Genomic DNA, 27,746 nt, shown 5'->3' with positions numbered 1-27,746 from the left:
GTTTCATGTAGCATTTTTCTCATGTCGCCATCGATAAAATTATCATTAATACAGAAAGCCATACCGGCCTTGATCCAGACTATTCTCATCCCAGTGCCTCAACCTCCCCAACTCAAAACCATACGAGTCCGCAACAACCGAGTTCATTATGACTCTAACATTGCGGAGATCCTCCTCACTATTTTGCACGCAGAACCATGCTATCTGAAGTGGATAAACCAACAGCAAGGCGTAGCTGGCCGAAGCTTGACCACGAAGTGCCCAGTTTGCCAAGCGACAGATCTCCAGAGCCAAGAACTTGTTTTTTGAGTCCTGATCAATTTTGTTTGTCTTCTCCATACTGTTCTCCGAAAATAGTGAGATACCCAGGTATTCGCAAGGCTGGACAAGACATAAAAGCATGGCGTAGCTGATTGCGAGAGCTACACATTCCATGGGGTCATCCGGAAGAGGGATACCGCTGGACTCTCTCATGACTGGATCGGTAGTACATACCCACGGCATGTCGCAGTACCATTCATGCAACTTTTCGATAAGCGATTGTGTCCTGTTTCGCAAAACTTCAAATGCAACAGGGTCCGGTACACTTGCTTTCCGTATATCGTCGTAGTCCGCGATGATCCCAGGCGGCTGGGCGAAGATGTCGTACAGGATGTCGATCTTATCTGGGGTTTCACCTTCGGGGAGGCATCTTGTGCTCTCCCATTGCGGCTGGTCGAGGAAACAATGGCGGCGTTGATGACCAGCGGAGAGAGTCTGCATCCGGTCAGTGACTACTCCAAGGCTCCGCGAGGAGAAAAGAACTTACAATGTAGTACCGTGCTGCTTGCAGTACTTGCCTTTCAGCTGGCGTTCTCCACGGTTTTGGGCCTCGTGCTTGCATCTAGGAGGCCGGGTGAGCAAAAGGTCAAAGTCCTGCCGTGAAAAGACTTACCAGTCTCCCGAGACCATCATAATGAAGGAGCCAAGCAGTCGGTTGAGAAAACACCACGTTTTCGTATACGCAAAGACACATGACGCTCATTAGGGTGCCCATTTCGGTATTTGAGTTGCTGATGTCCGTCCGGAGTTTAGTCAGTGCATGAGAGTACAGCCGTAGCCCTTGCTCACAGGCGTTTCTATCCCGGTTCGTTCTTCCAAAGTACATCGCTGCCAATGCTTGTACGCATGATTGATGTAGCTCCGAGTGTTGGCCCGTTAGTAGTTCTGAAAGTATTCCTGGTCCCAGTCCTGACCGGCATTGTGAGTCTTCTGGTGACAGCTTCGATAATGTGTAGGGGAAGAACAGAGTATTCTTCTGCGGCACAAGGCTGACTATTTGAGGCTTGGGATTCCTTGAGCATTTTGTTAAAGCTCTGCCATTGGCGAGACGACTGCATTGTGATGTCGCAGATTTCGAAACAGGCTGAGAAGGGCAAGCAGTAGTCGAAGCGAACCGAGTCCCCTCGTCGACAAACTTTAGTTGACTATGATACCCCGAGCAGGCAAGACCTGCATTTTTACATCGCTGGCAGTAGGGTTGCTGCTCATCTATCAATAGTCAGTTCCATTGAACCACTCAACTCTCGACACCGACATACCGCATTTGACCTTGCGCTCAACACAAGTACCGCAACGTTTAATACGTCTTCCGTGTCGAGTCATGTGGAGACGTGTCACAAATGAAACAGAGTGTAAAAATATTAATAAACAAGAATAGGAAACAGGTTAGATCGGAACCGAAACCACAGAGTCGGGTTCGTAGGGCTGTGAAAGACAAAGCTTGGCTGGCTGCAGGAAGGGTAAAGGTTGGACGGGGGCAAGGTGTTGAAATACCCCGTAGGGAAAGCGATCAGACGCTAGGACGCCATGCTACGGATGCAGTTAGTTTGGGGGGGACGTGGCTTCTGGACGCGTGGAGCTGTCGAGGGATTCGCTTGGCGATGTGGAGGTTCTAGAACTGTAGGGGCAGGCAGCCATTGACAAATCTCAATTGGCACTCTAGCACGCACTCTGCTTCTCAGCTGAATCATTCTAAGGTATGTATCCGAGAGTGCCGACATCCCAGTAAAGATCTTGTTCGAGTGTCGATCAATAGCCATAACGTCGGGGTAATCAGGACCCTCTATTGCTCTTCAGGGCCTTTTGACAACCAGCTAGCCCCCAAGAGTCTGAGACATTTACGTCACGATACCTGTCACTTACCCTTCTGAGCATGCCGAGCTGGCCTCTGTTAAGGTTTGCTCCATTGAAGGATTGCAGGGGTCTCTCTCTGAAATACCTAATGTGGCTAGATTCATCGTTGGGGGGATATCGGCTGGCAGATGTCGGGGCTTGCCTCAGCTTGGTGTTCGGAAAGGTCGATTCGTCTGCAGTTTTGGCTCGAACAAAGTAAAGGCGTTGCATGATAAGATTTTAGTAACGGGAATCTTCGTCGAAAAGTGTAAATACGAATTCCTTGGTTCAGGAAAATCCACGATCGTGCGGGGCAGCGACACTGAGTTCCTCTGATTGGGACGTTGCTGACAAGATTGCCTCAAGCCACAAGCCTCAATCCAGTGTCCCGAAGTATATAAGTGACGATGGCTTCCGCATTCTGAATATGACAAATTGGGTACATATATCCAAGTTCTCAAATACAGTTGAGCATTCCACTCCGAGTCCGATTTAAGAATCATTTGTCAACTTCTCATCAAATTCACCATGCTTCTCTCAATTAGCCTCGCATGCTTGATCCAAGGCATCCTGGCACAGACAACGATCATCACCGGTGAAAATAACAAAAACTGTCCCGGTGTTCTCAACAATCCCTCGGATAACAAAGCGTATTGCTGCGTCGGCGGCGAGCTTGACCTCAGCACTTGCGAAGGATGGCCTATCTGCACAGGCAGTTCTTGGGAACCCAAGTCAATGAGCTGCTACACCACGATCCCCGTCTCCGCATCAGACTATGACTCGCGGGTCAAGAGTGCAAGCTCGAGGTACCTGAATGGTGCGGAAGCATCGGCTACAGACGATGCGTCGTCTGCGACTTCAACTGGTGACAGTGCCAAAGACACAGCTTCCAAGACGACCGCCAGGGGAAATGCTGAGCAAACGGCTTCTGAGACTAGCTCTGCGGCGAGTTCCTCTCAGACGGGCAATGATTCGAGCATGAAGACGCCGGGTTCGGTCGGTGGGCTGTTGGGAGGTCTCATGGCTATGTGGATGGTCCTGTGAAGCGTTTGAGTTAGCAAGGAGGCCGGTGCATCTTAAATAACAACTTCGAGGGGTATTAAGTAGAGAAACCGCTAAATAGGGCTTTGAAAAGATCATGAGAGGCTGTGGCAACCGAGCGTCGCCGTTTGTTGAGTTCTTTGAACAGACTAGGCAGATGCAAGTATCTCGAGTCACTATCAGTCTGCCTGCTTGTTTTGAAAATGATCCAAACTTTCATCAATATACATTCAATTCTCTTCGTGGCGATCTTGAAAAGACTTTTCCTTGTGTTGACGTTGCTTGGTTGTTTATTGCCCAGTGAAGCCCCACCTCCTTGTCCTCCTTTCTGTGGTCCGACTTTGGCAAACAACCTTAACCACGCAGGCACCAACTTAGCCACCAATCATGATGCCCTCAATCACATACGACCATACCTGCGGTAAAGTACGGGATCCCGTCTGCTCTCCCTTAGTCAAGCCCGCAAGGGGTAGATTAGTAGTTAGGTCGGAGACGACTAGCGAATACCTGCTGTTGTATGTTTTTTGTCTTGTGAATAGAGTGTTAAAAGACATGTAACTCTATCATACTTTAATTTTTGACATGGTTCACTTAGGTTGAAATATTCATTTTGCAGAAAGGTACACTTAGGGCAGGATGTGTCTATTGCAGTTCATAAGAACCGAGGTGCTAGTCACTGGATTATATAAACCCAATTATCTTTGCAAGGCGCTATGCCAGAACTTCTATATATCCATTCCAAAATAGGGCCCAAACCGCAACCATTTTATTGTCCCTATGAGCCATCTCAACAACGGCTCATTCCAGCAAACCCCTCTCTATCCCCACTCAGAATTGAGCTACTCGGAGCTCGTAAGGGGTCTCGCCTTGAGTTTGTTTGAGGACTCTGTGGACTACGATGGACCACATGAGTTCGATTTCCCCAGTATAGCGAGGATCTCCAGGCTGGTCGCTCTTGACCTTGACCCATCGATGGTGAGGCTGAGCGGAAGGCAGATCCCGGTCTTGACGAATGACCCAGACACGGGCAACGAAGTCTGAATGAGTGCCTTCAAAGAGCTTACGCTCCGGCTTGTCTGCAACCGGGACATGGGTTGCGTCACGGATCTCAAGGGCGGATAGAGGTGAGAACCACACTTCCCTTTTCAGCGGGTAGTAGAGAAAGCCGGCCCAAAAGCCTCCCCGGGTCGTCTCGGTCTTGTCGTAACCGTATAGGCCGACCAGGGGCCGAGCGGGAGGCTCAAAGGGCACCATAGCACCACTGGTCGGGCAGCGATACTCATTCGGGCCAGGAGGAGGGGAGGTGGCGCCGTTGTTCCAGACCTCGCCGATGTGCTGTCCAGGAGCAATGCCGTTGGTAAGAGGGTCGCCGGTCTCTCGGAAGCGCTCATCGAAGCAAAAGCCCGGAATCCACTAGTCATTTGGGACTTTTTTCGCAACAATGTAGAGCTCCTCAAGCCGGATTAGCTTGGCGAGTTGGAGGTTGGGGATAAAGGGGTCCTGGTTCCACAGCACTCGAGTAGGTCTAAGAGTACGAGGTTCGTCAGAGTTGGTTCGGCCCTGCCACGTCTTCCGCCATAGCGTCAAAGGGTCTCCGGGATAGTTTGCCCTGTCAAACCTTGTAGAATGGTGATGAACGGGCTTGTCAAGCCAGACGGAGAGAAGTCTCCGGACGGGAATGTTGCCAGAGAATCGATGGCAATGAGGCAGCTTCATGTCCCAGACTCGCAGCATATCTCGGTTAGGGTCAATGGAAAAGGCCTTGCGAGAGGGTGGGAAGATGACAGCGCCTTGCGATGGATGCCACTCCGTCCGAGGGGGTTGAGGCTGAACGATCGTGAAAGCTTCAACGAATCGCTTCTCTTTGATGGCGTTATAGATCATGCGGCATGAGAGCTTGAGATTAAGAAGGCTCTGCTCACCGGCAGAAGTGATAGGGTAGTGCTTTGTCTTTGCAGCGCAGGGAACGGTGAGAGGGCAGATGCTGAGCATGAGGAATTCCATAATCATCGACTGCAGTTCGGGAGCGAGATCCACGAAAGATATCTTTCCAGGAACCAGCTAAAAAGAACATGTTAATGATATTGGATCAAGTCCAGGGATGGGAGAGCCTACTCGTGTGCCTCTGACGGGAGGATCCATGGTGAGATCGTGAGATGGACACTGAGAGATGCAGGTGAAGAAGGAAGAGATTGGAGGGGGGTTTTGGAATACGTAGATAGATATTTCAACGATAGAGACTTACCCACAGAAGTGGGCCTTGCTGCAGCCACCGGAGTCAGTGACGTCCACTCACGCAACTGCAGAGCATTCAGGAACGTGCACGAGCAAGTTTCTGGAAACCATAATACGAATAATCAACCCAGGATGTTGTAAGCATGTCATGAGCTCTGCTAAAGGTAAAATCTATAGCTTTACATGACTTGGATCCTCTTTACTTATGTAGTCTTTTGCCTGAAGGCTGTTGTTGAAGATTGCCGCCTAACACTCGATCACTTAGTTTCCTGAGAGCAACATCTCCCTCAGATGCACACACCATGTCACCTTAGATATCCTCTATCTACAGAGCGGGGGTTCGGACACGAATTGAAATAAGATACTACTGCTTGTGTCATTGGAGACTTCACAACAGCTAATCGTCTGTAGATCAATGGCATTAGACAAAGCACATAGTTGTTGGTGGAACCATTGAGACTGTCTCAAGTACTCTGATGAGTTTCTATGTGTTCTCGACTGTGTATAAGTAAATTTGTTAACTCTGATTTATTCTTATCCTGATGAGATATTATCAAGCATCGTGGGCTAGAAGTGTTATTTGCAGTTGAGATTTGTGGCTGTGAGCTTATTCCGGCAGAGAGAAGCAGAGAGAACCTAGTGGCCATCAAAGTTGCTGCAGCAAATTCTCAGCCTCGCTGCCTCGGTGGTGGGATCTAGACGCTGGTTGAAGTCAATTCATCATCCATTCGGGCGAATGGTTTAGTGGTATAATACTCCCTTAGCATGTTCTCTGCGAGCGTTATTTGGGAGTGGTCCAGGGTTCGATTCCCTGTTCGTCCAATATTGGTGGTTTGATTCCACTGTTATCCACATTTTTGGCCAACCACTGCTTTGTACTGGCCTTTTCCTTTTTCTTTTTTTTTTTTGCGTCCTTCACCTACCCGGGACGACAACAATCGTCAGAAGGCTGAGGTGCCAGATTCTGAGTCATTTATAGATTTTCTATTTATAGTTCAGCGTTGAGCGTTTTGCAATATGACTCCCGCTCCAGTGTCGATTAATTGGCGACCTCAATTGTATCATTCGGTTTCACTTTAAAAATTCACATGTTAATTGACATTCCAGGCGCATCTATAATTGGCGGGGAATTCCTCTCTCAAGCATCAGCTTTGAACCCCATAGACGCAGAATCACGAACTTGTCATGGATTTCATCAATGCCAAGCGCACAAATGTTTCAGAAGCACGAATTGATCGAGCGATTGTGTTAAATATGCTGTGCAACCCCAAGTAACGAAGATAATACCAATGCCCTTGAGTCTCAGCCCCCACTGAAATTGAATGCTACGTGACCCACAAAAGGGACAACTGTTCTCATTCGTCAAATTTCAGGGGGGACCTTGACCTCCCTTGCACAAGCCAGGCTGTCACTAATCATCTTTGGTCATCTCTCCCGCTTCTCCAGATCAGATCCAATACATACATACACGTACATCAACACCACCATCAGCCTTGTCCCTGTACCCGCCTCACTTTTCCATTCACTCGTTTGTCCCTCTCTCTCATGACTACCTAATTACCCCCCTCTCTTAGTCCCCAGGGCCGTCGCACCATGGTCCGCGCCCTCAATCTCCGCCTCGCCCTTCAGGCAACAGCTATCAAGGTCTCGGCAAACCTGGTCACCCAGCTCATCATTCACTACAGGACACCAGGCGTATCGACTTTTGATGCCCAGCAGGTACTGGAGTTTGCTATCTATGGATTCATAGGCTCTCAGGTCGGCAACATCATCCAATTCATCCTGGAGGACTGCTTCCCCACTGGCCACGCAATCAGGGCGAACGAGATCCTGCCGCAGGTTCAGGCGGATGTGAAGCAGGTTGAGGAGAAGAAGGACGATGATACGAGAGGAACGACGAGGAGATGGTTCAATATCAGCCCGGATCTCATTTGGCGCAACGTTTTGGCGAAGCTGATTCTTGATCAAACAATTGGTCTTGCCATCAGCGGGTCCGTCTTTCTCATCTGCACAAACATCGCACGTGTTTCTCACCCCTTCCTCGTTCTGGAAGTCATCCGTAATCGACTTTGGCCACTCATCAAAGCTGGCTGGCATATCTGGCCATTAGTTGCCATCTGCAATTTCCTATGGGTTCCAGTGCGCTCTCGGGTTTTGGTGGCAGTTTGTGTTGGGTTCGGCTGGAGTATCTTTTTGAGCGTCTTTGCCATGCGGAAAGGGAATTGATGGGGGTTAAGACTAGGTATTTTTGGTCTTGTCTTTGTGCGTTGTTGCATGGGTGTTTAGAGGAATTCCCCTGCGGAGCACTTTTCTTTGTATCTTGGAGTTCGAGTTTTAAAGTTACATGGGATTGAAATTTTGACCTAAAGTTTCTGTATTATGAGTCTCAAGACTCCTCCCCAAAGAATAAGAAAATAGAATTTCCAGGTTCTCAGGTCCTATCCTCCACGAATATTCAGACAAGGCTAGTATTGCTGTCTATCGATTGGGAGGATTGAATGCCATGGTACTGGCTGAGTTGACATCACGACCGTTGTGGTGCAATATTGTACAAATGCAGGAGCTTTAATCAAAGCTCGAAGAAGCTGCCAGTTTAAAACAAACCAGGTGGCTACGTGGAGTATTGCTGCAAGTTCTACCCGCTTGCCAGTAACATAAAAAACGCACCAAGTACTCAGCTTTTGCACCTAAGATACAGCCTGCCTTTGGCCTCGAGGCTAGAATATGGTGTATCCTCGCACGAGAAACCCAACTGACCAACTCGACCACCTTTGCCAATGAGACTCGTTCCTCGATATCACAGTGACTTAGCCGCGCATACGACATGCTATAGATGGGCCAGGCACGATTTGTTCGAGGTGTATCATAAGGTGCCATGTAGAACGAGTCTGTGAGAGTGGAGAAATCGGCTCTGCTGAATAAACGTTCCATGGGGGATGGGAAATGCCGTAAAGTGCATGAGAGCATGGAAGGGAGCCTGATCGGTTGGAAGATCAGGCCTACGGTCCAAGCATAGGCTACGACGGCGTAAAGAACGAGGCCATTGCATGGCCATGTACTCATGGCATTTTTCAACAGTTTGAGATTGGTATGGTTTATCGCCTTAAACCTGAAGAAGGCAAAGATGGGTAGCAACGGGAATGGATTCCACTTTGGGCCAGTCTTTCAGTCATCTAGACGAATAAAGATCCAGGCAGTTGAAATGGTATGTCGGTATTTCCGCTCAGGGAGGCTGGTGGCGCGACGGGCTTCTTAAGTGATGAGCATGAAGGAACTCGAGTTACCTGGGTAGTTGGCCCTTGCTTGAAGAATTTGCAATGAGGCTTACCACAATCAGCTGGCAAGCCACACAGCTCAGTAGATAGAGATGCTTTGTCTTGGGCATTTGTCAGGTGTTCGTGAATGTTGTCGAGTCTCTGAAAATGTTCTCTTTGAAAGATATTGGCATTAGTACGGTAAAAATTGACAGATCCTAGGCCACGACCGATCGGCTAGATCGTCATCGACACCCGGATCGGCTTTCCAATACTGTTCAAGTATTTCCAATGCTCGCTGCGTATTCAAAAGTCCAAGAGCAGTTGAGACGCCCTGTAACGAAGTCTTTATCCTTGGCCTATCATCACCAAGCGCGTCACAACCCGCAAAGAACAAGGGCGGAGTAAGCAGGGTGACCGGCGTGAGTCCGTCTCGTAGCGTCAGACGCTCTGCACATTCGAGGATCTGATTGACGAGGTTTTGGATGAGAGGAGATGATCTTCTCTCATGGCGTAAGCGTCGATGAATGAGGAGCAGACCGGTGAGCTGCCATATCTGATTTGATAAGCGGTATTCGTGGACTTCGGCAACAGATAGAACGCGACCGCGTATTGACATGACTGGCGGAGGGTTCGCTTGATCTCGGTCGATGATGGACTGTAGATAGTTGAGTAACCACCAGACCTCAGCCTCAACTTGCCCGCCTTGCAACGAAGTCTCTGACGTTGTTCCACCATTTTGAATTCGGCTTAGTCGTGCAATCTCTTTGAACACCCCAAGGAGGTCCTTTGTACGCGAAAGATACATATCGATGTATACAGGTTCGTCATCTGTGTCTGATGCGAGCGTTGTTGGTGAGGGGATAGCCGACTGTTCTGGGGCGAGATCACTCATCGAAAGACAGACCAGCGATTCGGTCATGTCGAACCATCGTAGTAAGAATCTCAATTCATCCGTCGGGTTCTGAGAAAGACCTTTGTCGTGTATTCGAGAAATGAGCCCGCGCGCTCCGCGGAAATGAACGCTCCATCGATCCGGACTTGGCTCGCTCGCGAAGACTTCGCAAACAAAGAGTGCTCTCGATGTGGCCAGCAATGGAATGAGTTGTTGATCTTCATCACACTCTGAAAGTTTCTGGCAAAGGGATCTGGAACTTAGAGCTTGAAAGCCAGCAACAATGAGCGCTTGTGAGGACTGCTCCTCGGTTGTTTTGCATGTGGCAAGTCGGTGAGTGGCCGCCAGCGCGACGATGCCCTGCAGTAAAGGCTCATTGAAGACTGCCATTGGCAAGATGAGTTCGCACAACTCGTCAAAGATCTGGGGATGTGGCGCAAGAACTTTGACGGTCCTCTCGGTGAAGTACTGCAGGCCTGATCGATGCAAGGGTGATAGGTGACCGAAGAACTCAACGGATGGGGTTAGAGGGGGCATTGACATTTGCCGTTGGCTGACAACAAGTTGAGAAGACTCAGGTTCCTCTGCTGGAGAAGTTGTTATCCATTCTGGCTCATCGATGCTCTGATCTGGAGGAGGCGACACAGCCTTTGATGGGCCTGGTCTGGGGGTAGAAGGGGAAACATATATGAAGTTTTTCTTGTTTAGATCTGAGAGACTGTTAGTGTACACCTTGTGCAATGATAGGAATAAGTGACATGCCTAGTCTTTGAACGTTGCCTTCATTCTGTGACAAACAATCCCCAAACGGTGACCGATTGAACGGCCTCCCTCCCCAGCGGAGCTTGACCCCGTATTCGCACTTGACCCCGGCAGTCTGACATCTCTGACACGAGGGCCTCTCTTCACTGCACTTCTTTTTAAAGCTCTTACACCTCGCACAACCAACCCATGATCGACGCTGCGGTGGCATCACAGGGGCTTTGATCTTGGGGCACAAAGCAAAACATGCTGCTTTGGGGTTATGTCATTTGCTAGAGAACAAATGAGGGCGGGGGAAAGTTAAGTTGGTGATGCTCAGAGGCGGCGAATGGAGATAAGGCTAGAGACGCGCTAGTACGGAATAAGAAGGATCAGGCGACTGATTGCTTATCTGTGTCACCTGCACTGATTGTCTTGAACCTGACTGGCTGCTCTTATCAGTAATGATAAGAAATGACGGATTATAAACCCGACATCTTCACTTTCTAGACTGTCATGAACTTGAGCATGTATGACCAAATACATCAATTGAATGTCTGTCGAGACTGTTTTTTGTTCTTTCCCTTTCAGTAATGGAACTAGTAAAACTGAAGTAAAGTCGCTCGTGCCGCCAAACATCTGCATCATTGAAACAAACAGCCTCTGTTATTGCGAGTCGGCAGGAAGCCTAGATCAACTAATATGCAAACCGAAAGTCAAGTCGCTTATTGCCTTCATCCTTTGTGGTGTCAAGATAATGCTTCTTCTGCCCATCATCCATGGCGTCCCAAATCCTATCTCGGCTCTTGTTTCTCCAAATGTAGTAGGTTCTGGTCAACAGATACAATGTAATGTTGAGCGCAATGATCGCCAAAAGATTCTTGTTTCCTTCACGGTATCTCGGCGCGTCTTCTTTGCGGTACACATTGGATGCGATAATACCGGCGGATTGAACGGACATGTTGTAAACAGCCGCCGAGACTGTCCTCAAACGAACGGTATTGGAGTTGCGTGAGTTCCAACTGACTTGGATTGGATGGGCTAAAAACATAATGTTAGTCTGTGATATGTAAGTCAAGGGGAGAGAAAGCTCACCAGTCGGAGAACCAAGCAACAGCGTCAACACCGCGAACGAGGCCCATCTGTTGACCGTGCTCATGTCCACGACGTACAGATAGATCATGAACGGAAGTTTCCAGATCTGAACAGCTAGGCCAAGCAGAGATCTCTCATTCCACTTCTCAGCAAGGTACGAGATCAGTAGCAAGCCACCAATGGAGAGGATCGTATAGGGAATGGTCAAAAGATTGGTGACAAGAACATTAAAGCCGAGGCCCCGGAGGGTCAAGGTAAAGTACTGAGCGGGTGGCGTGGCTGGGATCAAGAAGGTCAAACCTATGGCATAGATTGGCCAGAGGTCGTAGTCCTTGAGCGATGCCCATAGCAACTTCGGAGTAATGGGTTGGCGGTTATGCATGTCGCCCTTGCTGGGATCGTCACGGATCACTCGGTTCACCATGATACGCTCCTCTCTGTACCCTGGTCAGTCTTGAAGGCATATCCATCTTAGGTTAACTTACCGCTCAGTGAACCAACCGTTCTTACCACGGAGAATGCCTGAGGTTTGAGTGGGTCCAGCAGGCATGAGAAACCATGCGGAGATGCCAACCGCGAGCGTCAGCAGGCCCTATTCGCACCAGTCGTCAGTACAGTCAATGATACCAAGAGCTTGGACGACAAACCTCAAAGAGAAACAACCATCTCCAGCCCTCATACCCATGCCAACCTCGCAGTTGGAGGAAGCCTGCTCCGAGAAACCCGCTGATGATATCGGCGACGTTGTACGCCGTCCAAAAGAAGGCCAGACGAACAGTGAGTTCACTCGCAGTGTAGAAATAACTCAGGTATAGGATCGTCTACAAACATTCCAGTACGAGATTAGTTGCGGCCACTAACACTTGGACAGGACGGCATTATTGGCTACTCACATCCGGGATAAATCCGCCCTGGAAAATGGCCAGTAGAGCACGGCACGCCAGAAACGAAGCCCTTCCATCCAACCAGAATTGGCTCTGACCATATCGTCAATACCAACAAGGAATCAAGGCTTCTTATCACATACCGCAGAGATAAGACTCCAGAGGCACAACTGCATCGGAATCCAACGGTCAGGTCCAAGGTATTTGCTGACAAGCTGCGAGGGAAGTTCGGCACACAAGAAAGACAACTTGAAGACGGTGTTTCCAAGGTTATAATCTAACAACGCAAAGTCAAACAATGAAGTCATCTGGCATAGAAGAGACTAACCATTGGTGTCCATCTTCAGGTCTGGCAGAAAGTTATCCGAGACAGCTTGAGACAAATTTGATCGATCCAGCTCAAGAGCCATAAACATGACACAAGCGAATATCATGATCCGTTTGTCAATCTTTCGAATGACCTTGCGCTCCTCATTGAAATTCCACCTCTCGGAAGGATCAAATCGATGCAGATTCTCCCAGTCAGATCGTGGCTGGTAGTGCCTCGCCATGTCCGGGTCGTCAAAGACGGACCGACGGGTTGCAATAGCCTCTCCATCCTGTTTAGGCCGTCGTTGCCACCAGCTCCGAGGTTCCTCTGGTGCAGCGAGGGGAAGTGTAGGGATGAGAGGGATTACCTTGGTTGAGGGTATTGACTTGGAGGAATCCGAATCGGCTGAGTCAATATGGAGGTCAACAGCGTTCTTGGGGTCTGACGGACGGACATCATCGGAATGTGCCATTGTGAATGACACTGCGTTATGTGTCTCTCTTCAGCAGTCCTTTTGCAATCATCCTGGATGTTACAACGCCTTTTGTATAAATCAACGTTGGTACAGGCGATGGTGAAATCCATGTTACTGATCTCGAAAGACTCAACTTCGTGGGGTTAATGATGTATCTATGGCGTCAGGAATGAACATAATAGCGAAATGTAGGGGTCACTTCTGATGGTATTATTTGGTTTCGCTTCTGACTATTGCTTGATAAACCCCCCTGGGATGGTTGCGGAGGCATTTGTGTCTCGATGGTAAGTACCCCAAGCTTCCAAGTGGAAAAGCAACATAAGCGAAAGGTCAATTGGCCGATAACGCCCTTTAGGATCTGTTGAAATTCCTCGGTTCTCGGTCGAAGCTGTACTCCAGTGGTCCTTGGCAAAGATTTGCAGTTCACGACAGAACTGAGAGGTATTGCACCATTGCCCGAGGAACCATTCAAGACCTTGATATTTCAATGCCAAGCCAATTGCCCAACATTACGCCATTATCTACTCCCTGAAAACAGAATCAGTTAATAACTGTTGGGACTCATAATTCACCGAAACTATGATGGTTGGCCTATCTCCGGCGCTTCGTCGCCTCGCATCTCGGGACGGATCTCGCCCCCACGAGCTCCGACGAGCAGGGGCGATTTGGGGCACTTTAAGTTAAGGTTGGGCTTATATCATAGTTCCTTTGAGTAATATTTCCGCGGGTAACTCTATTTGCATTTCGACGACAAGATGGAGTGCCTCCTGTCCAGGTCTGGAGTCTGCCTGTTCAGATACTCGTCATTCTGGTCGGTTTTGTGGATGAGACAGGTTCCTACATGGCTTCATTAAGTTCTTAAAAACACACAAAATATAAAGAATAGCCATCAGCAAAAGCTAAGAGCGCAACTTCATTATAGAATCCGAATGACTTTCAAGATTACCTGCAATTGCGAAAACTATCTAGGCTATAGACTACTATTCGATACTACCAGCGGTAAACGGAAATATTAAAGTGTAATTGTGGCATTCTTCAAGTCAGTGATCTTGGAACTTGAACCCGTCCAGAAGATGTACTCTCCTGATTCGACTTGGTATTTGGCATTGTTGTAGTAACCAAGATCATTCTTGGGTATACTGAAGTTGACAACCTTACTCTGGCCTCGCTTCAGCTCAACCTTCTCAAAGCGGATAAGACGTTTGTTTGGTAGCTCGATCTCGGAATTCGTGGGTCTCTGATAAACCTGGACGACATTCTTGCCCGCAAGGGAGCCTGTGTTCGTTACCGTGACCGAAATAGAGACACTGCCATCCTTCTGAGTAATCTTGGGAGCAGAGATGTCGAAGGTAGTATAGCTGAGACCGTAGCCGAAAGGCATGGGTGCATCGCCCCGCTTGAGACAGGGGAAGTTGTAGTCATATGTGGCGCAAACGCTAGGAGTCTGAATGAAGCTTACGCCGCCTTGTGCGTCAGAGGGCAGAAAGTCGTAGTATACTGGGAGCGCACCCTCGGCTTGCGGCATAGTCACAGTGAGCTTGCCGCTGGGGTTAACCTTGCCCTGGATGATCTCGACCGTGCTGTCAGCGGTGAGCTCGCCAGCGAGAAACGTATGGAGAATGGCTTCTGCCCGCATGGTTGAGTTGTTGAGCACAAACGATTGACCGCCACTAAGAACAACAATCGTGGGCACGCCAGAGTCGAGAACAGCGTCAAGGAGTTGCTGCTGACTACCTGGGAAACCCAAGCTGGCATGCGTAAAGAATTCGCCATCTGTTCGCTCACCAGCATTTGGATCCAACGTGTATACGGAGAGAGAGCCGACAGCCACAATCGCAAGGCCAGCCTCCTTTGCAGCAGCGACAGCAGCTTGGATGCCCTCACTGTCACCATCATGTACGAAAGCAATGTCAACACCTTTGACGTACTTGACGTTCTGAGCGCCGAGAGCTGCCTCGAGGCTTCCCTTCAGCGTGCGCCCATGCAAGGGTTTCTCGCTCGTACTAGGAGCGTAACTTCCAGGATTCAGAATGTCGGCCATAGGACCGAGGAGTGCAACCTTGGAGATTTTGGGCTTGGGAAGAAACTTGTTTTTGTTCTGCAGTAGGACGATTGCTTCGCGTGAAGCCTTTCGGTTGACATCGAGATGTTTGGATGAGCGGAGCACCTTTTTGAGATCACTCATCGTGGGCAGGGGAAGATCGAACATGCCAGTTGCGAATTTGATGATCAAATGCTGCTTCACCGCTTCGTCGACCAATCTCACGATCTCGTGATCGTCCGAGCTGTTAACAAGACTCGGAAATGCGGCTGGTTGCTGAGGAGCTAGTTCAAGCTGCAATCCGGCACGGAGGGCCTTGGTAGCTGCATCCTTGATGGATGAGGCCAGGAGGCTTTGGGTGTGAAGATGTGGAATGGCCGTAGCGTCCGACATGAGCAGGCCCTCAAAGCCCATTTCGGATCTGAGCATACCCTGCAGAAGCTGTTTGTTGATTGACATGGGGACCCGATCGATGCTGGAATACGAGACCATGATAGACGCGGGGTTTTCCTTGAGCACACGAATGTACGGAAGGGCGAGGTCGTTGTATAAATGATTGGTGCCGCCAGCCATGCTTGCAGTGTTGATACCGCCAGCGCCCTCTCCGTATAAAAAGTGCTTGACCGTCGTGGCGACTTTGATGAATCCGTTCTCATCTTTCTCTTCCATAGTTCGGACATACTGCGCCGCGAATTCGCCGACAAGGTAGACATCTTCACCGTAGCTAGTAGAAAATTGATTAGCCACATGTCCATGTGCACAGGAAGTTGCCAATGCTGAGAATGTAAAGGAGAAGAAATATGTACTGGAAAAGAAATTGCGGTATCGGAGAGGATACTGTATAAACACTTACGTCTCACCCACGCGGCCGTATCTCGGATCCTTGGCTATGTCTAGCTCAGGACTTAGTACCCAGTGCGTCCCAAGAGCCATATTCTCGTCTCGAATCGCTTCCGTTACTTGTCCATACAGATCCAGGTCCCATGTCGTGGAGAGTGACAAGGTTGCTGGAAATAAGGTCCCTCCAGGCACATAGATGGAGTTGACTGAATCTGTGACTGTAATGTACGGAACTTTGCCATCCTGCATCTGTTCCTGTCGGACTTGATTCGCAAATGGTAACACCTTTTCAGCAGGATTCAATTGTGAACCGTAGCCTGATGATTTGCTTGTTAGCTTGGGACTTATTCGTCGAGACAAGGCTTTACGCAATTGTGTTTGGCGAAAGACCTACTTAGTATGCCATGTTGCAGAGGATACAGTGCATCATAGGAAGTCCGGTTGAAGGTTGAATTAGGATCCAGAAGCTTTCTTATACCACCCAACTGAGCGATCTTCTCTGTCCATTCGAGGGTGGGTAACAGAGCCTCCGCGCGCTCAGCTGGGGAAAGAGCTTTATTCTTCCATGTTTCGCTGTTCGGGGCCGGTACCGCGATCACAGTGTAGGCCAAGGATCCCGCAAGAGCCAGGGGTGTTACGGTGAAATGGAACATCTCGAGAGGCTGTTCGTGGTGACTTGGGTGGCGGTGCCGACGGCTAGGGTCCTGAGGGAGGTACTGTTAGCGATTGGATGTATACATGGGGTGGCATTCTTCTTATAGTTCTTCACAAGGCGATACAGCAGAGATGAGAAAGCCTGCATTCCTTTTTCAAAGTACATCGGTATAAAGCTGGGGCATATGGCCTTAGCTTGCTTGTCTCATTTCTGCACATATGACGAATCAATCCACCTAGCGAGCTGAACCAGGTCTTTCCCGCCAGGGTTTTACGATGATCTTGTCTTTGGCCATATGCATGATCCTCTTCCCCAATGCCTGGAGAAGAATCCGGGGTAAAACCTACGTATCTGATTCGATAGACTCACAATCTGGAGATATAGGCCGACAACCGGATGGAACTGTCATGTGTTGAATTTTGACTCGGTGACTACGAGCGTGAAGAGCCCCGAGGCCCGTCGCTCGGATAGTACGAATCCATCTTAGTCTCTTCTCCGGACTCTTTGGAGCCTGATCAGGGTGATATTGACCGACTACCGAATCCCAGATCAGATGATCTAGTGAATGGATCTCGGCCGGAGTTACTGCAAAAGGCTAGACTGATTTGAAAGAACATCGGCCCTTGAAGGATACAATCACACTCACTTTCGACGAGACTGGTTCGTTTTCGTCGCCGAGCTTTGCTTGAACCCTTCCAAGGGAGCCACTAGTTCTGTGCGAAGTGCGAATTCTTGTTCTTGGTGTTTAAACCAGAACAAGAAATATAGGCCGTTGCAAGGTGAGCATAATGTAAGATCAAGCCAAAATTGCATCATACCAGATAATGACCCATCATTTCGCTTGTACTTCACAGGGACACTAATACGTGGGCTGTAATGTTTCTGACTAGATCCCAAGAAGTATGCCAAATACAAGAGACACGCATGTCCAACCAAAGAGTGTTCCCTGGTAAGTTGGCAGCAGCAACGGCGTCATCAGAAGGTTATAGGGTTTCGCCTTGTAGCCAAAGCAATGTCTTTTCGTTAACGAAAGGATCGCAGAATTTCTGGCTATATTCGACCTCAACATGAGGAGATGACCTGCCCTTCTGTCGACAACACAGGCGCTACATGGGGGGTCAATAACATGATTCACCGCTCAAGTGCTTTCACCCAATTCCCTGAGTTGATCCTCCAGGAGCCATGCCCAGTCCTGGGGAGCCCACCACGCGAAGAGTCCCGGCACGGAAGGGCTACGAGTGCTCGTCAGCTCCTGGTCTTGAAATTTGGCCATGAGGTGTCGAGACTTCTCCTTTGTCGCATGATTGTTGGTCATGGAGTGCGCTCTTGAGTGAAAGTTTGTTAATTGTAGATCGGCGGTCGCATCAGCGATAGCAGCCGATGCCCCAACAACGCGAGGCCTCTCCTCCTCAGTAGCACCATGGTCGCCCTGACTGGAAGGACCGTTCTGATCATCCCCTACTGTAAAAGACGGACGCCGAGGTGTTGTATCAGAACCAGGAGGTACTTCGTCATTGCCTCCAACGTTTGACAGTTCAGCCCGGCGCAATAGACTGTGTACAGCTAAGCGCTGCCGAGCACGCACGGCTTCGGAAAACTGACCGTCCGATCTGCTTTGATTCTGTAGCGAGAATAGTTGATGGGCCTCACTTTGCGGAGCCTGGTCCTCTGTGGGTTCGCTGTTCATCGCTGGTGCAGTAGCTGAGTAGGAACTGGCTGTGCCTCTCTCGTTCGTTGTGATTCCCGAGGAACCTGGTGTTGTGTTGTGAGACAGAGTTCCCGCCGAATGTGTTGCATTTGCTGCAGCAGCCAATCCCTGGTTTGCTGTGGCGTGAATAGACCCGGCAGCCTCTGGCTGACTGCTAGGAAAGTTTTGCTTCTTCTTTTGCTGTTCTGAGAAGATGGTGATGGACTCCTCCAGTTCTTCAATGATGGGACTAACGAGCGCTGAGAATCGGAAAAATCTCTTGAGCGCAGCTAGGCAAAGCTCGGCACGACTGACAGCGAATTCCGGTGATGGCCGAGCAGGTCCTTTGCCGAATCGAGAGATGAAGAGTATAAGACGGGTGGCATGATAAGCACATATAGCGGTGTCGAATTCGAGGAGGTGGTGTTGTGTGCTATGCTGGTTGAGCGTGGTGAGTATGTAGATGATTCGCATTGCGTGATGCAAGCACTGAGCCTCAGCGATAAGAAGGGCCTGGTGATCATGGCCAGCGAGCACAGCACCGGGAGCAGCTTCCGAGTACCCAGGCAAAAGGATGCGGTTGATGTCGCAGTGTGCTTGGTGCCAGGAGATGTGAGCCAGCAATAGACGGGGCAGCCATCGGGAGATTGACCTGTCTCTGTTGCCACTGGTTCCAAGGGGCTGGAATGCTTCATCCGCGCTTAGGAGAGCTTCTAGGATCGGCGCTGGTTTCTCCATGGATGCTAGAGTTTGTAAGTGGTGGCTGAAGAGGTCTGTGAGATTACCCAAAGGGGTTTCCAGCAGCGCGATCTTCCTTGAGATCTTCATCACATCATTTCGAATTGCTTCCAGCTGCATAACGAGCCCGTAGGTGCCCCCCTCGCCATAGTAGCTGTGGCAATCGCCGCTAGCTTGATCGTTTCCAGTAGCATCAAGTTCGTGACCGTTGATCATTGCCATGAAGTCTCCCTCGCTCCTCGGAAAGTCGATGTAGATGACCTCCATTGGTAATGAGTCGAACTCGGCAAGACCAATCGAGAAATAGCGCTCAACCATCTTTAGAGACCAGAGAGTACGGCGTCGAACCTCTTGTGCAACTGGCTGAAGGTCATGCCGCTCGTAATTAAGTCGCATCGTCGTGGCGAAGCGAGCAGCCGTGGCTGTCAACATGAAAGCCCTCTGAAAGAGCTCCGTCTCTATGTAATAGTGAATTACAAGAAGAAGCGCCTGGAGTTTGGTTATACTCGGCGATTCGAGACTTCGCCAGATGCTCTCTTCGGCCATGCTGATCCACGCGCTCGTATCCTCAGCGGAGGCAACAATGTGTTTGAGCGCTCTTCGACTCGAGTCTTGTGAATGATCCAGATCGAGATCAACTTCTCTGCGCAGGTACAGCATTGCAACCGCGCAAATAGAAGCAGGAAGGGCACGATGCACATCATGAGAACGGCAACTTCTCTTGGTGGTTTCTGGATGTAGAAATGCGTATGATGGCATGGGGTAGATGAACTTGAAGAATATGTCGAGGAAGGTGTCTGTTTGATCCCGGCTTGGGCCACCATAGCCTGAGTCCCTTGTTGCAGACTCTGTTGATGATGGATGCCACGACACTGATGAGTCTGCGGGTGAAGACAGCGGCATTGTTGCTGTTTCTTCGAACCTTGCAAGATGTCCCGTAGATTGCCGCTGCCGATGCAGGTATACTCTTTGCCGCGGATGTTGTTGATGCTCCGGTCGTTGATCGTCCTCATCCTGTTGCTGGCTCTGTTGCTGGTCAGTCCGTTCCCGTCGATGCTCCGATTCCTGTTCTTGTTCTCGTTCTCGTCCTCGCTCTGGTTCCTCACTGCATTCCTGTAGGAGCTGATACTCGTGCTCACATTCATACTCCCCATCAACCACCAGGTCGTCTTGATGATCGTTGTAAAGCTCCTGCTGCTGCTCTGGTTCATTTTGCTGTTGGTGCTCTGCTGGTTCAGTAGCGGGAGGACTGCTTGAGAAGTTGGAGACAGCCTGTAAGCCTCGTTCCCTTTCCTGAGAGGAGCATTCGTGTGGCTGAGGTGTCTCCTCCTCCAGTGTGGGTTCCTCAAGCAAGTAACCTTCTGGGGCGCGTCGGTAACGCTTGAGTGGCGGATAAGTGCATCTGATGTCCTTTTGCTGACAGGCGACACATGATGGAAGCGTCGCCGAGCATTTGATCTTCTTAAGACGACAGTAAGAGCAGGCACGAGCTCCTCTGAGGCGTTTCTTTGACGGTGACGGCCTCTCGTGAAGTTGGTGCTCGTCACTGTTGAGGGAGCAAAGTAAACCCAGCCGTCGACAATTGCGACACGTCCCTCGTTGTTTGTCGCAGCGTACCTTGCGCTGCTTGCATTGAAGGCATGTTTGGGGGATGTGGGTCTTGGTATGAAGCCTGAAAGAACCGATGTGCTGTTCGTAATCCATTGGATGCCATCCTTCTCGCAACCGACACTCGTCGGATTGTGAGATGTGAATGATTTGGATGGCGATGGAGCTGAAGCGACCGTGTTTGCGGGGAAGTGGAGAATTTTCAAGGGGTTATGGCGTGCGATCCTCCCCAGGTGACGGAAACAACTGAATTTAATTTAGGGCGGGTCAGTGTCTTTTTAGTGCCTTCTGGCCACGCACCAGCAGAGGCACAGCGCCTTCAGAGGTCAACAATTGGTATAAGTGGCCAAGGTCCGTTCTTACAATCTCTTCACGTGGGCCTGCATGAGTAGAATAGCTTCATCTCGGCTCGTTCTCACAAAGTTTGGCAGGCTAAGAGGCTTCATTTGGCGAGCACGATTTCATGAGTATCCTAATGCTTCTAGTCACTGCTTTATGTACATTTCTCATTCATCGGTTGTCTTACAATCCGTGTTCCATCTAAATCTTCACAACTTCTGCTTCAGCACATCCTCGGGTCGCACGCCGTTCTGTTCTGCATACTTGACTGCTGCTGGCACACCTTTACTTGGACCACTCAGCCGGAGATGGATCGGATCATCTCCAATATGCTCCATCTTAGCCTCGAGGAGACCTGTCATGTGCTTGACCACATCGCTGTACGCAGTATCATTATACAGATTGAAGAGCTCGAGAGGGTCCTTCTCGCAATCGAATAGCTCCCATTCTTTCTCCTCTGGCTCATCAATATCGTCTGCCCTTCCAGGCCGCGCACCTACAACTCCAAGGTCCTCGTTGTACCAGTAAATAAGCTTATACCGCTGATTGCGACAGCCGTAGTGCGCATAAGCCTGGTGAATAACATCATTGTGCATCCAGTATCGGTGATACGCGACGTTCTCCCATTCCGGGCCCGTCACGGATCCTCCGCGCATCAGAGGCAATGCCGATTTGCCTTGCATATAGTTCGGGGTCTTGATGCCTGCTAGCTCGAGAAAGGTCGGGGCAAAGTCGACGTTGCAGAATATCTCGTTGCTGACAGAGCCAGCTGGAATCTGCTTCGGGAACTGTGCCAGGAAGGGCATCTGGAAAGATTCCTCGTACATAAACCGCTTGTCGAACCACCCATGCTCACCCAAGAAGAAGCCTTGGTCCGAGGTGTATATAACAAGCGTATTCTCGGTAAGTCCCTTTTGGTCAAGGTAATCCAGCATGCGCCCTACATTGTCATCCACCGATTGGATCACGCGAAGGTAACGCTGCATGTAGCGCTGGAACTTGAAGGCCGACAGCTCGGCAGGTGTAGTGAAGGTGAAAACAGTACCGTCGTCTTTGTCAATCAGCTTAATGCTCGGGTCCGTTGGGATCTTGCGTTGGGCCGAGCCAGACTCCTGAGTGACGCGCTCGCCCACCGACCGACCTCCATCAGGTTGAACGAGTCCAAGATCCTGATACGTCAAGTCCTCGGCTACGCGCATCTTGGCTACTCTGGCAGCTTTGGCTCGATTCTTGTAGTCATCGTCGTACGTCTCTGGAACCTTGATCGGCTTGTCGGCGTACAGGTTCTTGTGCTTTGTATCGCATTCCCATGATCGGTGAGGAGCTTTGTGATGGCACATCACAAAGAAGGGCTTGCCAGAACTCTCAGTGGCACCTATCCACTCGAGGCACTTGTCGGTGATGATGTCCGTGACATATCCTGTTTCGTAACGCTCGATGCCCGCACCTTTGCCGCCGGGGGGCATTTCGATGAAGTCGGGGTCCCAGTAGTCTCCTTGGCCTGGCAAGACGCTCCAGTAGTCGAACCCGGTCGGCTCGTGTGGTTCGCCTTTACCCAGATGCCATTTGCCAACCATGGCCGTGCGGTATCCGCCCGTGCGCATGTGCTTCGCTACGTTGGGCATATGCTTGTTGATGTGGTTATCGAGCGTCATGACGCCATTCACATGGTTGTGTGTGCCTGTAAGAATAGCTGCTCGAGAAGGTGTACAGATGGAGTTTGTTACATAACAGTGGTTGAAGAGCATGCCGTTCTTAGCAATCCGATCTAGATTTGGCGTATGGTTTATGCCAGCGCCGTAAGCACTGATGGCCTTGGACGCATGGTCATCTGCCATGATGAAGAGAATATTCGGTCGCGAGTCCATTTTGACTCCAATGATCAAGCGATTCGTTTTTGGTGAAAGATTGGATGAGGCAGAAGACGGAGGACAGAGAGACACACTTCGAGAACCAATGACTGGAGGCAGAGGATGTCAGTGAGTGTTCAGGTAGCCACAAGCTATGAGGAGAATGGTGAAATGCTTACTATGTATGTGACGCAAGTCGGGGACAATAAACTGTCCCACCGGCTAATGTAAGCTACCCGTCCTCCTACAACTTTACATCGTACGTGAGAATTGCAACAGCCGATGCAACGACCCGTATGCGACTATCTTCTCCTCCTGGCGCACCTTTCTCCAAGTCAAATGGCGGATCAGTAGCTCGCAGCCAAAAGAAGAACTGATGACTGTCGGTAGTCGGCCGGATGATACAATCGGGCATAGTGCAATGGACACCTGCTTGGCTGTGGAGACTCGTTCGACTCATCCCCGCGTTCGGGTATCGGTGACGAGCTCCTTTTGAGGTTAGTCTTGTCGGCTACCACCTACAGACCCCGTCATGGGTTGCAACGCCATGGCCCATCTAAGATAGTGTCCACCAAACCTCACTGTTTACCAATCCTCCGGGATCTCTACCTGGCAGATTCTCGACTTCAGTCCATTTCCGTTGTATTTCACCATTGCCCTTCCACAGCACGCCATGGTTTAATACCAATTTGCCCATCTACGTCTCGCGAGCATGATGTATTTGTGTATAAAGCGCTTCGTCGTCGCGCCCTAAGGTAGGCCGCCCCTCAACAGTCACTCTCACTCGGAGACACCCATAGCCTCCTTTATCTTGTTGCATGTTTAATCACATCCGAAAGCAAGCCCTAAAATGACGAAGGCTCTGGGGACTTTCAGAGCATTCTACCTTGTAGCCCTCTGCTGTGTTGGCTCTTTTCTTTTTGCCTATGACACCGGTATTGTTGGTGGAATTTTGACCTTCCCGAGCTTCCAGCGGGATTTCCGGTATACCACCAAGGACAAAGCCAATGTCGGTTCACTGTCCACGAGTCTCTTGCAAGCTGGTGGTGAGTACATCTCCCTGTTTTTCTGTTTTGTTGCCGTACTGTGTTGGCAATGCCCTTCTGCAGGACGACAGAGCTCTTATGATGTTTTTGGAGAAGAACTGGTCAACTAACTTGGAACTCACCTCCCCTAGCTTTCTTCTCCTGCTTCTTCATCTGGCCCTTCACCGCTCGGTTTGGCCGTCGCTGGTCTCTGGTTCTAGCCTCAGCAATTTTCAATGTCGGCGCCGTGGTTCAAACTATTAACACCCATCATCTCTCCGGATTCTACATTGCTCGATTTGTCTCAGGCGTCGGCGTTGGTATGGCCACTGTGATAGTACCCATGTACTCAGCTGAGATGGCACCGAAAAACATCCGTGGCATGCTTGGTAGCATGTTCCAGTTCTTCTTTACCTTGGGCGTCATGACCTCATACTGGGTTGATTACGCAGCGAGCATCCACATTCCTGACGACAGCAGCGCCCAATGGCAACTACCAGTTGGTTTACAGCTTGTCCCCGGCACTATTCTTGGCCTAGGAATGCTTTTTACAAAGGAGAGTGCTCGTTGGCTCGCCAAGACAAATCGCCGTGAGGAGGCTTTGCAATCTTTGATCTGGGTTCGTGGAGGAGATTCTCCCGAAGTTCAAGAAGAGTAAGTGGTTCCCAATAGCGACATACTCCTGACTTTTGGTCGAAGACTTGCTTCTGACAGACATGTCCTGCCCCAGGTTCGGCGAGATTGTTCGCAGCATCGACGAAGAGAACCGTATCAAGGCTGGCTTGACTTGGAAAGAGCTTATTGAGCCCGTCAACCGCTACCGGCTCGGCCTCATCATTGCTCTGCAAATCGGTAAGCACTTCCTCTGGATCTCCATTCTTATTGGACCTGGGGTTAGCTAATGAATTTTCCACGTGGTAAGGCGTCCAACTGACCGGCAACACTTCCTTGGCGTACTGTGAGTATATTCCTGTGCAGTTTAGTGCCTTTCCCATCATTTCTAACATATCTGTGCAGATGCTCCTCAGATCTTCGGTCTAGTTGGTGCTGGCCAGGACAAGCTTCTGCTTACTGGCTTCTTCGGTCTTGTCAAAGTCGTGGCGTGTCTTTTCTTCCTGCTATTCCTCGTTGAACGAATCGGTCGTCGTGGGTCTCTACTCGCAGGTGCAGGGCTCATGGGCACTTACATGCTCATTGTGGCAATCTTGACAGTCAAGTTCCCTCCGAATCCCAATGCTGGACTGACACCTCCTTCTATCGCCTCTCTGACCATGATCTATCTGGAAGCCATGAGCTATAACATCTCTTGGGGGCCTGTACCGTGGGTCTACACTGGTGAGATTTTTAGCAGCCGTACTCGCGAGGCTGGCATTGCCATTAGCACCTCAACGCAATGGCTGTTCAACTTCGTCTTTTCTCAAGCCACTCCCCACGCTGTGACGAACCTTGGCTGGAGGACCTTTCTAATGTTCTCGATTTTCAATTTCGCACTTGTTATCTTTGTCTGGTTCTTTATCATGGAGACCAAAGGCAAGTCTCTAGAGGAAATGGAAGACCGTAAGTCTAATGTCCCACCCAACTTGCCTAGCCCGAATAATGACTGATGTTTGCCCTAGTCTTTGCCCGTCGAGCCGGCGTCACTATCGCGAGGCCTATAGAAGACGGGGTAGCAAGCGAGAAGGAGATGGAGAGACAGATTGAAATGCAGACTGCCAAGTCGAACTAGATTCTTCTAAGCATCAATGGGAGGTCACTTCTCTAGTTGCGATACAAGACCCAGCAAACATCTACCCATTATAGTGTATAGCGCACCGACACTGGCTGCTGTCTTCGAGTGACTTATTGCTGTGCCTTTAGCAGTAACACATTCTTACTGTTCACTAGAGAGCATTTTTGAATAGTATAAGTTGGATTAATTAACTAAGAAAATAAAGCGAAACATTATCAATCTGTTCTGTGCTGAAGAGAAAGAGAAGTACTGTCTTTGGTACGGGAAGCCCCATCAAGAGGCCTAAGCTTTCTGAACATTGTACTCGGAGGCACCAAAGTTGTGGATCTTCTTGTCCTTGGTTCCTACGGCAATAAACTCAGGACCAGTGTTGAAGATGTAGAAAGGTTGATCATCTCCAGGATAGAGAGGCTGGCGCAGAGTAACCGCATAAATGGCCTGCTTGTATCCTGCCTTTCTGAGGATGGTGAACGCGTCATGAATATCGAGAGCGACAGGCCAGGAGATAACCTGATCTCCCAAGAAGGGAGAGTTGATGGTCTGGACCTTTCCGAACTCGCCCCAGCCAGTGGACTGGATGATAGCAGTCTTGTTACCGCTGAGACCACAGACAATACGGTTGTTGACAAGACCCCACTCGTTCTGGACAGGCTTGCGAGTCAAGGGAGTTGCGTCGACTTCGAGAAGGTTGGCATTGGGATACTGCTTTTTGATGAGGTTGAGACCAACGTTGATGAACCCATCCCAAGACAGAGGAAGGCCAACTTTCTGGTTACCGTTGCCGTTCTTATGTCCATTGGACGCAGCGCCGTGTGTTCCGACACTGCCTTGGTTGCTCACGCTGAAAGAGGCTGTAGTCTGTGTTGGGACAGACTTATCATCGAGGAGAACAATACTCTCCACGACGTAGGGGATGCGATACAAAAATGGAGGCTGGGTCTGGCCCACATAGACAAAGATTTCGGTAGTTCCAGTCTGTTGAGCAGTGAGGGTCCATACGATCTTACCATCCTCAATACGAGCATCATTCAAAGTGACAAAGCTCTTGTCGAAGTCGATACTGACTGAGCCACCTTTGCCCGTGAAACAGTCACTCTGCTGGATGGTGAAGGGCTCATCGGCAAGAACATTAATCTTCTTGTCCTCGGAGACCTGCTTAATCTCAGGCAGCTCAACCTCAGCCTTGCCATTAGTGGCAGCCTGTCCGTTTGGGTTGTTGTACTGAATGGGGACAACCCAATGCTGCTTGTTCTCAGTGTTGACAACAACAGTGTTGGAAGGGAAAACGATGCTAGGAAGGTCGATGTTGAAGCTGTCTGTAATCTCGTAGGGTGAGTCCCCGCGAATGATTGGGCCCACCCAGCCGATCAGCTCGAAAAGAAGGCCGCCGTCGAAAGGAAGACGGCGGAATGTAATGTCTCTGGTGAGATCAACATGGGTGCCAGATGCCTTGAGAATCAGGAGCTTGGCCTCGTTGTCGTAAGAGGCAGTGATACTGTCAGCAGGGATGAGCTGTTGATGGACAAGACCTCCGTTCTGTGAAGCGGACATTTTTGAAAATGTAATTGAATTATAGATTGAGATTGAAGTGATGATTAATATGAATGAACTGAGATTTGTGGAAGAGTGATTGAGTGATGAGTGTCTGGAGATGAAGTGAACAATCTGGGAAGCACTTCCCTTCTTATAGGAGAAGTCTGGTCGCGAAGTGATGTATTAGCTCCTGTCTTTTCTTCGATTGGCATTCTCATGTCTCTCACGTTCGAACATGAATTTCCTGAATCATCACATCCAAGGTTTTCCTCAACATGGGAGAACTTGGTCAATTGCTTTTCAGCTTGGCTTGTCACATTCCTTCGTTGGCTGGCCAGCAAAGGTTTATAATTCCTGCTTGCATATGTCTCATCACACAGGCTGAGATTTCCCATGTTCATTGGCGAAATGAAGTTTCCGAATTCAAGCCTCTTATCACACAATGGTCTTACGTGCTTATGCATCAGCATATCGAATGTTCGTGGCGTCTCAGCTCTCAGCTGAGTCTCTGAACCCCGCGCGAGAACGTGGCCTAGACTTGAGCCTCATTCCAGTACCCTCGGAACTTAAGCGTCACATTTGTTCCGAGCTGCATATTGTGGCTGTTGAAGGGCACA

At 49.8% G+C, this 27,746-nt stretch overlaps 11 protein-coding genes and 1 non-coding gene across 12 annotated transcripts; 4 read left to right on the top strand and 8 right to left on the bottom strand.

Annotated features, from left to right (window-relative positions):
• Positions 1–45: 45 nt before the first annotated feature.
• J7337_012702 (uncharacterized protein) lies at positions 46–762 on the bottom strand (the record flags this gene model as incomplete). The annotated part of the gene is made up of 1 exon (XM_044830207.1): positions 46–762. The coding sequence occupies one exon, from the start codon at positions 760–762 to the stop codon at positions 46–48; it is 717 nt and encodes a 238-aa protein (XP_044675123.1).
• A 1,920-nt stretch (positions 763–2,682) lies between these two features.
• On the top strand, positions 2,683–3,198 carry J7337_012701 (uncharacterized protein; the record flags this gene model as incomplete). The annotated part of the gene is made up of 1 exon (XM_044830206.1): positions 2,683–3,198. The coding sequence occupies one exon, from the start codon at positions 2,683–2,685 to the stop codon at positions 3,196–3,198; it is 516 nt and encodes a 171-aa protein (XP_044675122.1).
• Positions 3,199–4,023: 825 nt separating this feature from the next.
• On the bottom strand, positions 4,024–5,337 carry J7337_012700 (uncharacterized protein; the record flags this gene model as incomplete). The annotated part of the gene is given in 3 exon segments (XM_044830205.1): positions 4,024–4,608; positions 4,624–5,256; positions 5,311–5,337. 3 exon segments carry the CDS (start codon positions 5,335–5,337, stop codon positions 4,024–4,026), a joined length of 1,245 nt encoding a protein of 414 aa, XP_044675121.1.
• Positions 5,338–6,160: 823 nt separating this feature from the next.
• On the top strand, positions 6,161–6,252 carry J7337_012699. The gene has a single exon. It is a non-coding gene; the product is annotated as a tRNA-Ala (tRNA).
• Positions 6,253–7,023: 771 nt separating this feature from the next.
• J7337_012698 (uncharacterized protein) lies at positions 7,024–7,656 on the top strand (the record flags this gene model as incomplete). The annotated part of the gene is made up of 1 exon (XM_044830204.1): positions 7,024–7,656. The coding sequence occupies one exon, from the start codon at positions 7,024–7,026 to the stop codon at positions 7,654–7,656; it is 633 nt and encodes a 210-aa protein (XP_044675120.1).
• A 1,221-nt stretch (positions 7,657–8,877) lies between these two features.
• Positions 8,878–10,339, bottom strand: J7337_012697 (uncharacterized protein; the record flags this gene model as incomplete). The annotated part of the gene is made up of 2 exons (XM_044830203.1): positions 8,878–10,238; positions 10,312–10,339. The coding sequence occupies 2 exons, from the start codon at positions 10,337–10,339 to the stop codon at positions 8,878–8,880; spliced, it is 1,389 nt and encodes a 462-aa protein (XP_044675119.1).
• Positions 10,340–11,017: 678 nt separating this feature from the next.
• Positions 11,018–13,081, bottom strand: J7337_012696 (uncharacterized protein; the record flags this gene model as incomplete). The annotated part of the gene is made up of 6 exons (XM_044830202.1): positions 11,018–11,361; positions 11,416–11,852; positions 11,901–12,007; positions 12,063–12,236; positions 12,443–12,576; positions 12,628–13,081. 6 exons carry the CDS (start codon positions 13,079–13,081, stop codon positions 11,018–11,020), a joined length of 1,650 nt encoding a protein of 549 aa, XP_044675118.1.
• A 1,015-nt stretch (positions 13,082–14,096) lies between these two features.
• J7337_012695 (uncharacterized protein) lies at positions 14,097–16,618 on the bottom strand (the record flags this gene model as incomplete). The annotated part of the gene is made up of 3 exons (XM_044830201.1): positions 14,097–15,849; positions 15,979–16,282; positions 16,360–16,618. The coding sequence occupies 3 exons, from the start codon at positions 16,616–16,618 to the stop codon at positions 14,097–14,099; spliced, it is 2,316 nt and encodes a 771-aa protein (XP_044675117.1).
• A 1,140-nt stretch (positions 16,619–17,758) lies between these two features.
• On the bottom strand, positions 17,759–20,687 carry J7337_012694 (uncharacterized protein; the record flags this gene model as incomplete). The annotated part of the gene is made up of 2 exons (XM_044830200.1): positions 17,759–20,591; positions 20,614–20,687. 2 exons carry the CDS (start codon positions 20,685–20,687, stop codon positions 17,759–17,761), a joined length of 2,907 nt encoding a protein of 968 aa, XP_044675116.1.
• Positions 20,688–21,201: 514 nt separating this feature from the next.
• On the bottom strand, positions 21,202–22,830 carry J7337_012693 (uncharacterized protein; the record flags this gene model as incomplete). The annotated part of the gene is made up of 1 exon (XM_044830199.1): positions 21,202–22,830. The coding sequence occupies one exon, from the start codon at positions 22,828–22,830 to the stop codon at positions 21,202–21,204; it is 1,629 nt and encodes a 542-aa protein (XP_044675115.1).
• An 862-nt stretch (positions 22,831–23,692) lies between these two features.
• Positions 23,693–25,593, top strand: J7337_012692 (uncharacterized protein; the record flags this gene model as incomplete). The annotated part of the gene is made up of 5 exons (XM_044830198.1): positions 23,693–23,888; positions 24,020–24,521; positions 24,598–24,719; positions 24,885–25,424; positions 25,484–25,593. The coding sequence occupies 5 exons, from the start codon at positions 23,693–23,695 to the stop codon at positions 25,591–25,593; spliced, it is 1,470 nt and encodes a 489-aa protein (XP_044675114.1).
• A 285-nt stretch (positions 25,594–25,878) lies between these two features.
• Positions 25,879–27,147, bottom strand: J7337_012691 (uncharacterized protein; the record flags this gene model as incomplete). Its single annotated transcript, XM_044830197.1, has 1 exon — positions 25,879–27,147. The coding sequence occupies one exon, from the start codon at positions 27,145–27,147 to the stop codon at positions 25,879–25,881; it is 1,269 nt and encodes a 422-aa protein (XP_044675113.1).
• Positions 27,148–27,746: the final 599 nt, after the last annotated feature.

The sequence above is a fragment of the Fusarium musae genome, chromosome 10 (assembly GCF_019915245.1).
Source record: "Fusarium musae strain F31 chromosome 10, whole genome shotgun sequence".
Lineage (NCBI taxonomy): Eukaryota > Fungi > Ascomycota > Sordariomycetes > Hypocreales > Nectriaceae > Fusarium > Fusarium musae.
The sequence above is the reverse complement of the archived record's forward strand: the minus strand, read 5'-3'. Positions and strand labels throughout refer to the sequence as shown.